The sequence below is a fragment of the Prionailurus bengalensis genome, chromosome B3 (genome assembly GCF_016509475.1).
Source record: "Prionailurus bengalensis isolate Pbe53 chromosome B3, Fcat_Pben_1.1_paternal_pri, whole genome shotgun sequence".
NCBI lineage: Eukaryota > Metazoa > Chordata > Mammalia > Carnivora > Felidae > Prionailurus > Prionailurus bengalensis.
In genome coordinates, this window is record NC_057355.1 from 34,245,210 (window position 1) to 34,258,294 (window position 13,085).

Genomic DNA, 13,085 nt, shown 5'->3' on the forward strand with positions numbered 1-13,085 from the left:
TAAATCCAGAACGAAAACCTTGTCACATTCAGTCATGTCCTGACCCTTTTGGACAACAGGGCAATAAATTCTGTTTCTAATCCTGGCAGAAACAAACACTGCCTTCACCCAGATTCACATCACTCTCAGTTCTCTGAGTAGGTCAGGAGTCAACAGGAGGCCTGCCAGGAAAAAGGACCCTGAGTCCTGCTCCCCTCTCGTCTTGGGAGATTGGTAGACATTCGAGTTGAATTGTACTGCTCATCCTCACCATGTGAGGGCTGTTACAATTTCCCATAGGGCTCTTCCCGTTGCCTCGGTTTCTGTGGGTGCGTTGTGTAATACAGCTCCTTCTGAATTATCTTTGGGATTCAGGTCCCACGCCCTAAGTGTTTTGCTATCAATAATGACACAGAAATAGCCGGCAGACAAAATCATAACCATGGGGAGAAGGGAACTACTATTTATTAGCTGGTATTCTTATCCTCATGTTTGGATGGGGAAACAGGCCCACAGAGGTTAAGCTGACTGCCCCGAGTCAGAAGAACTACAGAGAAATAGGGCTGGGGTCAGTTATCAGGTGTCATCTGCCTCTGATACCCACTCGGGTAGCACTGGAAGTACTTGGATTCTCTTTCTTTCTGAATTTTCTATATTTTACAGTTTGTATTATAAAAACATGAAAGGAAACTTGAGAAGAAAACATTTCCCCCTGTTGTTCATATAAAACCCCATTCTTTGAAGCGGCTGAGATGACATTCATGTATTTTCATATTCTGGTTTTCACTTGCCACTATATCATGTGTACTTTCTACGTCTCCCTAATTATCACTGTTGTTGTTACATGATATTCTAATGAGTTATGATATACCATAATATCCCTACGTGCCCTGCTGTCATGAACACCTCTGTCAAAAATGCCTTTTTTGCCCCCCTTCTGGTAATTATTTTCTTAAAAAGAATCCCCAGAAGCAGAGTGACTGGTTAAGGCAAATGAACATTTTTATGGTTCTTGACTTTTATTGCCAAACTGCTTTCCAAGGGGGTTGTATCAGCTTACAAGGACGGGGCAGTCCATTTTTTCAGGGTCTGTTTTTAAGGATACTTAAAAGAAATAAAATTCTATATGGAGCCAGAGGTCCTGATAATGTATAAATCATGATCATCAGCCAAAAACGTCTTGGAGAACCAGCCAGCCCTGAGAGCCAAATGCTTAGGGGCCCAAGAACTCAAAGTACTAATGTTAATCATAATGGGGCAGTAAGAAGGAATGATCTTTTTTCCACATTTTCTTAGGGAGTCTGTGTTCAATTCTGGAACACTGAGGGGGGAAAATCAATTGATCATTTCAGTTGCTTTCTTTTTTTTTTTTAAATTTTTTTTTTCAACGTTTATTTATTTTTGGGACAGAGAGAGACAGAGCATGAACGGGGAAGGGGCAGAGAGAGAGAGGGAGACACAGAATCGGAAACAGGCTCCAGGCTCCGAGCCATCAGCCCAGAGCCTGACGCGGGGTTCGAACTCACGGAGCGCGAGATCGTGACCTGGCTGAAGTCGGACGCTTAACCGACTGCGCCACCCAGGCGTCCCTTCAGTTGCTTTCTTAAAGTATTTGGTATTATCTGTTCTTTATAAGGAACAGCCTCAACTTTTTCTACACGAGCTTCTATTTTCTCCTGTTATTGAGACATAATTGACAACAATTGTAATATATTTAAACTGTACTCACGATGGTTTGATGTACATATGCATTGTGAAAGGATTCCCACAGTCAAGTTAATCAACCTCCATCGCCTCCCATATTTCTCTCTTTTGTGTGTGAGAACACGTATATTGTATCCTCTTAGCAAATTTTGACGATACGGTATTATCATTACCCTCATCGTGTTATACGTTAGATCCTCAGAACTTTTTTTATCTTACAATTGAAAGTCTGTCTGTTTTACCCACCTTTCTCTATTTTCCCCACTCCACCCCCACCCCCAGGCCCCGGCAGCCACCGTTCTGCTGTTTCTCCAAGTTCCAGGTTTTTTTTCAGATCCCACATGTAAGTGACACCATGCAGTGTCTTTCTCTGTCTGGCCTATTTGATGTCCTTCAGGTCTACCTGTGTTGCAACAAAGGGCAGGATTTCCTTCTTTTTTATGGTTGAATAATATCTATACTACATCAGTTATATGTATTACATCTTCTTTACCCATCCACGTCTCAACAGACACTTAGGTTATTTCCAGATGTTGGCTACGGTGTATAATGCTTCTACGAACACAAAGGTGCAGGTATCTCTTCGAGACACTGATTTTGCTTCCTTTGCATATATCCCCACAGGTAGTATTGCTGGACCCTATCTATTTGTGCTTCTGACACTCAAATACAGAAATACAGACAAAACTGGCTTTACTGACGATAATAATGGCAGCGGCAGCTATGATGTAGAGTGTATGTGTTGTATGGCAAGCAAATGCACTGCATTCTTTATATACATTTCCTTCTTCATTTCTTCTAAAAATAACCTCATACAGTGCGGTCATTAGCAGCATTTTATAGACAAAGAAACCATGCTAGACCATACTCTCCTGAGGGCGCGGATATTTGTTCTGTTCATTGATGTAATTCATGTGCTTAGAAGAGCACATAGTAGGAGCTCAAGAAACACTGTTGACTGAATGCAGCTCCAAGAGCATAAGTAGCCTCTCCAGGGTCACGGGCAGCACTGCTGGGATTCAAGCCCAGGATGCCTGGGCTACTCCCATTCCTGGTTCCTGACCCCTCTGCTACGGACGCTCTTACCAGAGACAGACAAACACAGCCAGTTCTGGCCACTCACCTGGCTCCAGCTCCCCGCAAACCACTCCACCTTGCCCGTGCAGGGCCCATTGTCACACGGGGTGGCCTCCGCTGGCCGGTTGTTCCCACAGCCCTCCAGGGGCAGGCTGCTGACGTGGTTGGTCATGCACACCACTGAGCGTGTCCGCACTCCAGCCCCACACTCCGCTGAGCACTGAGAGACAGGAGATAGTTCCATTAGAGGGGACACCCCTACAGGCTCGGAAACCACTTTCAAATGATGTGAAGGAGAACTGAACATCTCATTTCCCTACCAACTCTTTCCCTTCGGAGTCTCTGATCACTTTTCCCGCATAGCCTACTCCATTATGGTGTACCAGTACGGCAACCCCGCCCCCCCATCTTAGATTTTCTGGGACAGTCTTCTTTCCAAATATCCTGTCCCACTATTGCGATTCATACGCTTACACACTTGTCAGACTGCCTGTCTTGGCTTTTGCTTTTGAAAACATATCCAGTAGCAGAAGAATGAGAGCATGAACACTTGGGCCTCTGTCTACCTGCTGGTAGCCGACATTGGGCTAGTCTGGGGAGACTGGGGAAGTGAAGTCTGTCACCTCATCGTTGCCGCCTGCTATTAAGTCCCTGAAGGCCACAGCTGTGACAGTGTTAGGAGACAGCTTGGTATAGAGGGAGAGCTTGGCCCGGGAACCAGACACATCGATGTTAATATGTCTACTAGCTGGGTGGCCTGGGGCAAGTGACCCAGCCCCTCACGTGTTTGGCATACTCACCTGGACAGCTGGCATAGGACAGGTAACGAATGATGTGCTCTGCGTACAGCAGATGTCCAAAAAATGGTATAAGGGGCTTTAAAGAGTCAAGTCCTATATCTCCACTCTAAAATAGAGAAACTGAGGCAAGGTCTTCACTTACAGCCACAGAACCACCAGTGATTTGTCTCCTATAATCACACTGTTCTCATCTAGTGCCTAGTAAACACATTCCTGAGCCATACCCTAAAGCTCAAAGAGCGTTCTCCATCTGTCTTGAAATACTTTGGAATGCTGCCTTATTTTGCTTCTCATCCTGTACATGCAGACATTTTCTGGACCTCTTTGGGTGTTCCCCAGATACCTCATGTCCAGCATGTAAAATAATGGAACCCTGCCTTCACCACCAACCCCATTGCTACTCTTGGTTTTCCAAGTTGTGCTCAAATTTCCACCAGGATTCAAAAGTTGACTGTTCTTCTGAGTTCTTGCTTCCAACATCTAGCCAACCATCAGGTCTCACAGATTCTGGTTTGACCACATTTTTTCCTGTCGTGTTCCTTTCTGCCCATGGCTCCCAGCACTACTAATGTTCTTCCCCTGGACTGTGGTCACAGCCTGTTACTCAGCCTCATCACCCTTTCTAATTTGTTGGGCTTCCAGGTGTTGGGACTGCCATGCTGAAAGTCCCCCTGATGCCATCCCATTCCAGCATGGATTTCCCCACCTGACATCAAAGCTTTCTTAGAAGATGACCTCAGTCAACCTCAGCCAACCTCAGTCTTCTAGGCTAACTCACCATTATTCTATCCCACACACCTCATGCTGGACAGAGCCAGGGTCCTCCATTCGCCATCGCATGAAGGGCTCACTGGACCTTGGCCATGCTGTTCCTTCTATCTACCTAGAGCGCTCTTCCCCTTCCCCAGGACACACCAAAATCTGTTAAGGCTCAGCTCAGATGCCAGTGAAAACTCCCTGCATTGCCTGATTCAATACTCTCTTTCCAGCCTCAGGATTCTCAAGGCACTCTGCATTTTACCATCTTTCTGTACCGTTACTTATGTCCTACTTTGCTTTATTCTTTCCTTTATAGAAGTAGGCTCAGTGAAGGAAAGGACTATGGAATCATCTTTAGTTCCTTCTCAGGTCAGCACCTAACTTATGGGCAAATCCATGAATATCAGTTGAAGAAATGAATACAGACTTGGGTCCTTCCTTGCTCATTTCTCTTCTGTAACCAGCACCTTCCAACCCGGAAAGTGGCCCTTCAGAGCTCAACCAAAGCCTGTTCTAATGGTTTCTGCTGGGTCTTCCCTTAAAAACAGAAGGGAAATTTGTTTCACTAATGTTACTGTTTTAAGAAAAGAAGCAAAAGCGATGTGATTTAGAAAAAATTTGAGGAAAGAAAAAAATACAACCCTGTTTCCTTATCAAAATTTTCATTTTCTTTTTTTGTACATTGCTGTCTAGTCTTGCAAAATCACAGCCCAGGATGAATAATCAAACATTTATATGACCACTGCTGGGCTGGGCCTGACTCCTCAGGGAGGAAACTCTTTGTAGCTTGAAGGGGATTAGAATATGCCACCCCAAAATATGCTGCTTTGACCTATTTTTAATTGAAGGTGATTGAGAAACATCAGATCCAGGAAGGGCTCTCTGCCTTCCCCCTTCCTGCCTAAAAGCAGTGCATAAGTTTCCTGTGAGAAATTTCGGCCTAGAACCAGGAAGAAAACATTTTTTTGTTTTTGAGGGAGGGTACAGAGACAGAGGGAGAGAAAAAGTCTTAGCCAGTCTCTATGCCCAATGTGGGGCCCAACGAGGGGCTCGATCTCATGATCCTGAGCCGAAACCAAAAGTCAACACCCAATCGACTGAGCCACCCAGGTGACCTAAAGAGAACATTTTTATAACTGCCATTGCGGAGCTAATGCCAAGAGGAATGTAGACAAACTTTACTAAAATAACTCTAACCCTCCATTAGTTTCCCCCATATATAGACAAACTTAACTAAAATAACTCTTATCTTCCATTAGATTCTCCCATATATTTCTCAGCCACTTTCCTACAATTTACTGTCCTGGAAGCCCCAACACCTTTCCTTGGTCTAGTCACTTCTTCAAAATTTACCACTCTTTGTTAAAATGGTATATAAGCCCTCACGTCTAACTGCTTCTTTGGGATTTTCACTTCTTTCTTATTAAGCTCCCTGTGCCATGTAAAAAAAAAATTAACATTAAATAAAATTTGTTGGCTTTTCTCTTGTTAATCTGGCTTTTGTTAGTTTAATTTGCAGGCCTCCATTGCAGAACTCAAGAGGGTAGAGGAAAAGAGCCTCTCCTACAGGCTCACAAATGCTTTGCATGACTTATACCCTATCTGCACTGTTACTGGGAATTTGAGCTAATGAGTCAGTCCTTTTTACAAAAAAGAAAATCTTTTCTTAGAGTAATTGGAATATTCTAGGCTAAAGGGTTTTTTTTTATTTGTTTGTTTGTTTCAGCTGTATATTATCTGGTCTCTTTCTTAGCCTCAAACACTCAAGATAGTTAAATCTTCCTGAAGAATACAAGGTGAATTGAATCTAAGTTATCTTCCTGTTTCAAACCCTAAGAATATTTCTTTCCATGTAGTTTCCATTTGCCCTACTAACTTAATTTCTGCTTTCCAAACCAAGTCATATACACGCATCTGGGAAAATGTCCTCAGACCCCCATGTGCTTAATTTAAAAGAAGAATGTTACGGGTCGAGCCAAGTACCCAATGAGAGAACATTACAGGGATGAACCGTGTAGAGGAGCTTGACTTTAGCATACAACCGCAGCGAAAAGCACATTTCAACTTGAAAGTAGCTACCCACCCCAAACCTGGCTCAGGAAGTCTCTCAGCAGGAATCAGGGGGAATCATGGATCCCTACCAGGAAGCACAGACTACCCTTCAACTTGAGGCACCGAAACACACCCACTCACTGTCCCTGAAGGATGTGCCTAAAAGGGCCAGATCCTCTTGGTAGTCAGAAAAGGACCTGACTCCTAACTGAACCTCTGGGCCGATAAAACACTGAGAGGCATCATGAAATGCCTAAACAGCCCTGTGGTGAGGACTGTCCTCTCTCTCCAGCTACAGCCGAAATGCTAAGGCTTGAGGGACTAAGAGGCCATAATGGCTATTCCTGAACTTCAGGTTCCTGTATCATCTTCTGTAACTAAGTAACAAAAAGCTCAATGTTTTGTTTCTTCTCTTGGAAAATATCCTTAAGATATGAGGGTGGTGGACTTAAAAAAGTTAAAAAAATTTTTTTTAAACGTTTATTTATTATTGAGAGACAGAGAGAGACAGAGCGTGAGCAGGGGAGGGGCAGAGAGAGAGCGAGACACAGAATCTGAAGCAGGCTCCAGGCTCCGAGCTGTCAGCACAGAGCCCAATGCGGGGCTCGAACCCATGAACCGTGAGGTCACGACCTGAGCTGAAGTCGGACGCTCAACCGACTGAGCCACCCAGGGGCCTCCCCCCAATTTTTTTTCTGTTGTGACTAAATATTGCACGTGTGTTTAAACTTGTCACTAAAGTTTACTTTTTGAATTAAAAAGTCAATGATGCCGATGTCTCATAAGGTCCACCCTCAATTAAAAGGAGCTGCAAGGATATTTTTAAGGTGAGTCAGTGAGTCAGAAAAACTATATATCCCTGGAAGTTTAAGAGAAGATTCAGATGTGAGTTTACAACCTCAATTCAATCAGGTAGAGATTAATTAACTTTATTTGCAATCGGGCAATAGGATGTGTTCTGGGTCCTTTAAGTGTTTGTAAACTTCACTCACACTTTCTCTAATCTCTCCCACTTGAGCTAATTAAATGGAAGCTGGATCTCATTCATGCCTGGCATTATTAAGTGCTCAACACATGTTTCTTCCAGTTGCAAAAAAAAAATTGCGTGGTTGAGACTACAGCTCAACAGGGTTGATTGTGAGACAAAGCCACTACTCACATGTGAAAGACTGCCACCAGCTGGTCATTCCTGGGGTCTGACCCTTTTTGTGAGGCTAAGTCGTGACTCAAAAACCCACTCCAAGGTCCCAGTCTCATCTAGGTCATGGTTTCGAATATGTTACCTCTTAATGCTCATTCAGCAACGTTACCAATGAGGAAACTGAGGGTCAGAGAGCGGCTTGCTCAAGGTATAATGAGAAATAAGCCCTTGGGGGAAGTGATGCCACAGCCAGTGCACTTTCCCTAAAGCCACCTGCACCCCCTTCCCACTCATCTACTCCAAGCACAAACATTCAGGAATAATGACACGTTCTAGGGGTAGATAAACCAAATTTCTTACAACACAGGACTAAACTCACATGGCTTAAAACATCTTTTCAAAAAAGAACAAAAAAGTTCTAACAGAAGAATGAAGTGGTCACCCCTTCCTCCATTTAGAATTTTAAGGCACGAGTTAGATCCATCAAGTACTTATGTTAAAATGCAAAGTAAATTTACATTAGAGGGAAATTTACAAGTCTTTTTTGGAGGGGAAATAAAGAATAGGGGTCGATTCAGTTATAGTAGACAAACAATAGCTGAGTCTAATTAAAAGTCATGCTTCAAAGGTTTCTAATGCCATCAACATGTTTATAATTAATACATACGTGAAAAAGGAAGGCTACCAAATTATACATATGTAGTATTATGATTTGTATCCTTCAAATATGAATGAGTACAAAAGATTTATGTATAAAGGGCGCCTGGGTGTCTCAGTTGGTTAAGCTTCTGACTCTTGATTTCCGTTCAGGTCATGATCTCACGGCTATGAGACTGAGCCCTGTGTCGAGCTCTATGCTGAGCGTGGAACCTGCTTAAGATTCTCAATCTCTCTCTCTCTCTCTCTCTCTCTTTCTCTCTCTCTCAAAAAAGAAAATTCTCTCTTTTTTCCCCTCTCCCCTGCTTGCATCTTCTTTCTCTCTCTGAAAAAAAAAAAAAGCTATGTATGTAAGGTATGTATGAGTAGGAAAAAGCTTGACAGTAGCTTTTTTTTTAAGCTTACAACTCTTAAATTATTATCTGCTAGTGAAGAGATTATTGGTATACTTTTCTGATTTTTTTCATATTTTTTATAATAGTATATGTTACTGTATGACCAGAAAAAGTGAATGTTATTATTTTTTGTCCATAACTACATTAGCTCTTTAATTGGAAATACATATTATTTTTTTAAAGTTTATTTATTTTTGAGAGAGAGAGAGAGCCCACATGTGTGAGCGGGGGAGGGGCAGAGAGAGAGGGAGAGAGAGAATCCCAAGCAGGCTCCACACTGTCCGTGAAGAGCCCGACATGGGGCTCAATCCCACAAACCTTGAGATCATGGCTTGAGGTGAAATCAAGAGTCAGATGCTCTGCTGACTGAGCCACCCAGATGCCCTGGAAATCTATATAATTTAAGTGAAAAACTCTGTGAGAGAAAATGTTGGCAAATGCACATTAAAAAAGCAGAAAATGGCATTTTTACTATTTTATTAAGTGGAGGTAAGTTATTAAGTGTGTAGTCATATAAGAACTTTGATTAAGGGGCGCCTGGGTGGTGCTTTCTCTTTCTCTCAAAACAAATAAGTGAACATTAAAAAAGGAACGATGATTAAATATTTTAGATTAATATTTGAAATGCATTAGAAACTCAGTTGTCTTGCATTGCCTATCTTTGCATATATCCTATTATTAATTACATAGTTTTCTGTAAATAATTTTCTTTGCATTCTAGAATAATGATTGATCAAGATGAAGCATTTCCTGAGAAAATAATTTCAGCTATTTTAGCCTTTACACAAGCATTCTGAAACTTTCGTTTGCTCTAGGGAATGTGAACCTTCAGAAAAATTTCTAAGTTTCTAGTCTGTTTTGGACATACAAGTCATTGGATATTCATAGAAGAACTTATTACCTTGAGCACTGCATATTCTTCATGAGGTTACATACAATGGATTAAGGATTAAAAGGGTTTAAGTGCTCCAGACTTCAAGCTATTTTGTTCCTTTGTTTCATAACTTAAAATGGTATCATAAATTCTGTGTTTGTATCATAAACTTTTATATTATAGGACACCGATATTTTAGCTGAAGGTTTTATGTATATTTGACAAAAACTATTTTCATCTAACGTTATTAAAAAAATTTTTTTTCAAGTTTATTTATTTATTTTGAGAGAGACAGAGACAACGTGAGTAGGGGAGGGACAGAGAGAGAGGAAGAGAGAGAGAGAGAGAGAGAGACAGAAACCCAAGCAGGCTCCTAGCTGTCAGTGCACAGCCGGATGTGGGGCTTGAACTCACAAAACCGTGAGATCATGACCTGAGCTGAAACGGAGTCAGATGCTTAACCGACTGAGCCACCCAGGTGCCCCCATCCAACATTATTTTAAAAAGTCTTCCCTACAGAAAAATGAAAGCCCAGCGTCATTCTTTTTATTCATCTGCTTGTGCACTAAATTTGCCCAGTTTACTCTGAACACAAAGGAGTTCTGGGATGGCTAGAAATCCAATAGTAAATTCACTATTTAATATTCATTGGGGTGCAAAGGAGAACTAATATTCTCTCACACCCAGTGATCCCTTTTGGAGCCCCTCGGTCTTCCTATAAGGATAGAAAGCCTGCAAGAGGTCGTCTCTGGGCCTTTTCCCCAAAGTCAGAAATTACCCACGTAATTTTTAGTAATCCTAGTGATTTCTAGTAAGTCTAGTAATTTGTAGTAAGTCTCATGGTTTCTAGTAAGTCTAGTAATTTCTCGTGGGCGATTTGTCTTGGTGGTGTTGGGGCGCCCGGTAACACGTGGACCCTGGGCCCGGCTCCAGAACCCAGTGTGCGGCCGCCATGCTCACCCTTTCCCCCCACTCGGTGAGGAACCAGCTCTTCGCGCAGGGCCCCATGTCGCAATTCTCAATGTCGTTGGGCCGCAGCTTCATGTTGCACTCCTCATCATCAACCACGTCCCCGATGTTGCTCACACACTTCACGTCACGAGTCCTCTGTCCCACCCCACAGGGCACTGAGCACTAAAACACAGCAAGATCACGTCAGTGGAATGGGTGGTGTTACCTCCGGGGGCCTCTCTAGCTGTGGTGCCCTCATCCTGGTCACCTGCCACCTGAGCAGGGGACCCACTGTGTGGCTGAGTTCCCCTTTCCCCCTCCCCCGCCACGCAGTGCTGTCCGACGGGAGGGGGATCCCAGCCCTGAACACTTCACAAGTTTTTTTCCCTAAGACCTTCTCGGATGTCCTGCCTACTCTGCTGCTCTGGGCCTCAGTTCTGTCATCTGTAAAACAGGGGCGCAAGACGGGAAGGACCTGGCTTCTCATGACACGCGAGAGCGATGAGACGTGTATGCACGTGACTCGCGTGGGTTCACCCTTCAGGTTGGCCGTGGGTGGCTGGAACACTCTCCCAAGCCATCGGTCTATTCTGTGGGTTGCACAAAAGTGCTTCCGGAACCACTCGGGACGGGTTCCCTCCAGGAGACCTCAGGGCTGTCCTGATAGGTCTCCGGGTGGGGGCGGGGCGGCGGGGTGGGGGTGGGGAGGCAGTGAGCGCTGCAGGGGGAGCTCTGGAGCGGCGCCCCGCCCCGCCCCGCGTACCGAGGTCCAGTCTGTCCGGATCTGCCACTCGCTGCAGATCTTGAGCTGGCAGGTGCTGGTGGTCTCGGGCTTCTCCAGGTGCTGGCAGCGGTAGGGCTGCACCGTCAGGCTGCGGTTGGCATACACCTGGCGGCACAGAACCTGGCGATGCTGCATGCCCAGGCCGCAGGTCTTGCTGCACTCAGACCACTCTCCGATGTCCCAGCTAGCTCGGGAATGACAGAGAGCGACAGGGACGGGTCAGCGTCGGTCCGCAGGAAGACAGCCAGACCCCGCCCGAGCCAGCCTGCAAGGAACCGTCAGAATCCTTCCGGGTGAGGCTCGTCCTAGAGCATTCTTAATGGTCGGCCCAAGGGCCATTGGGCTCCGTAAAGGAAAGTAACCCACTTTGGAACTTAGAAATCTTTTTCCAGTATTCTTTTTTTTTTTTTCTAGTTACTCGTCAGTTTCACAATCCTCTCCTGTCCCCCTGCTTTGTCATTCAGTTAAATAAGACATGGGCGCATGCTCATTACCTATGAGAATGTATCTGTTACTTTGAAGATTACGTTTGGGCCCTTCTTAGGGCCCTTCCCCTGTCCTTCCTTCTGCAAGTGTCCTATTTATCATTCAATAGCCAGCCCCGACCTCTCCTGAGACTCTACCCGACTCCTCCTGGCTGCTGTCTTTGTGACTCGCGTTATTGTGTGTACACAGCTCACCTACCACACTGACCACGCTGGACTGTAATTCTCTGCTTCCCTCTCTCCTTTCCTCGCCGGGCTAAAACGTAATTGCTCCTGATTACCAAAGGCTGGCTGGTCAGGGCTGCAAGTTAACTGTGTGCATCCCGAGACAGGTGCGCGTGTTGAACAGACTGCAGCTTATGCACAGACCAAGTCTCATGTTCCTAAATCAGATGTACACAGATTTAAAAACCAGATTGTTCTGCGACTGAGGCCCTATGCACGAGCAAGCAGAAGTGACCCGACAAAAGGCCACCTGCACCGAGAGGCCATCTTACAAGGCTGGGCAAGGGAAGATGTTGCAGGGTTCCTCCTCGGGGGTCGGCTTCATGCTGGAGTCACAGTAGCTCTCGGGAACCTCTTCGTGGGTGTTTCTGTGTACACAGCGAAAAATCGGGAACTGCGATCCTGCAAACACAAGAAGAACTTCTGAGGGACCATCCCGCACACTTGAATGGTGGAGATGCACAGAGATACCCAGGTACCGATGAGGAGAGGCCACAGAAACGGAACAATCCATACGCACACACACGGGCCGCCAGGCACTGTGGGTGCAAAGAAGGGTAGGAATAGTCACTGCCCTCGGAGAGCTTACGATCTCTTTGCGGACACGGCTGCTAGAGGCAGGCAAAAATAGTTTTCGTAACAGTTCAAGATAGCACTAGGCAGGAGAGAGATTGTGAGCACTAGCAATAACCGTTTGCAGGTTTTCTGGAGACATCACAGAGAAAGGGTCCCAGAAGCCCCAGCTGGATCCTAGAGAACAGTTGGGTTTGGGCAGCTGTGGGCACATGTGTCTTGGAGGGAGGGGGCCGTGCAGGCAGCTGAACCTGTGCCTGTATGATGAAGAGGCAGGCTGAAGCAGAGAAGTAGGAAGATTTAAGAGAGGCTAGAGGAGCAGCTGGCTTCCCCTTTGTAAAGCATCTCACACATTCCCCGAATAAAGTACTGATCCAATGGTATTTTTAGGTATTTGAGTGGATGTCTGCTTCCCATGAGACAGTGAGCTTCTCAGAGACAGAACTCATTCTTGTCCATCCCTGTAATCCCAGTACGTAGCAGAATAACAGCTGCTCAATAAAAATGCTGAGTGGCTACTTATCAGAGATCTAATATTTGTTTTTATTACTTTGCTACAAAAAATCATACTAACTTCCTCGGGGTTTTTGTTGTTGTTGTTTTGTTTTGAACACTTTTTTTTTTCAACG

The 13,085-nt window shown here is 44.8% G+C and overlaps 1 protein-coding gene across 2 annotated transcripts in view; it reads right to left on the reverse strand.

Annotated features, from left to right (window-relative positions):
- THSD4 (thrombospondin type 1 domain containing 4) overlaps positions 1 to 13,085 on the reverse strand; it is a 576,363-nt gene that overhangs the window by 18,833 nt on the left and 544,445 nt on the right. For both annotated transcript variants that reach the window (XM_043554015.1, XM_043554016.1), the window contains 4 exons: positions 12,156 to 12,285; positions 11,153 to 11,357; positions 10,399 to 10,572; positions 2,807 to 2,980 (listed from right to left, as the gene is read on the reverse strand). In XM_043554015.1, coding sequence (XP_043409950.1) covers positions 2,807 to 2,980; positions 10,399 to 10,572; positions 11,153 to 11,357; positions 12,156 to 12,285 — 683 coding nt within the window. The remainder of the gene's footprint in view (positions 1 to 2,806; positions 2,981 to 10,398; positions 10,573 to 11,152; positions 11,358 to 12,155; positions 12,286 to 13,085) is intronic.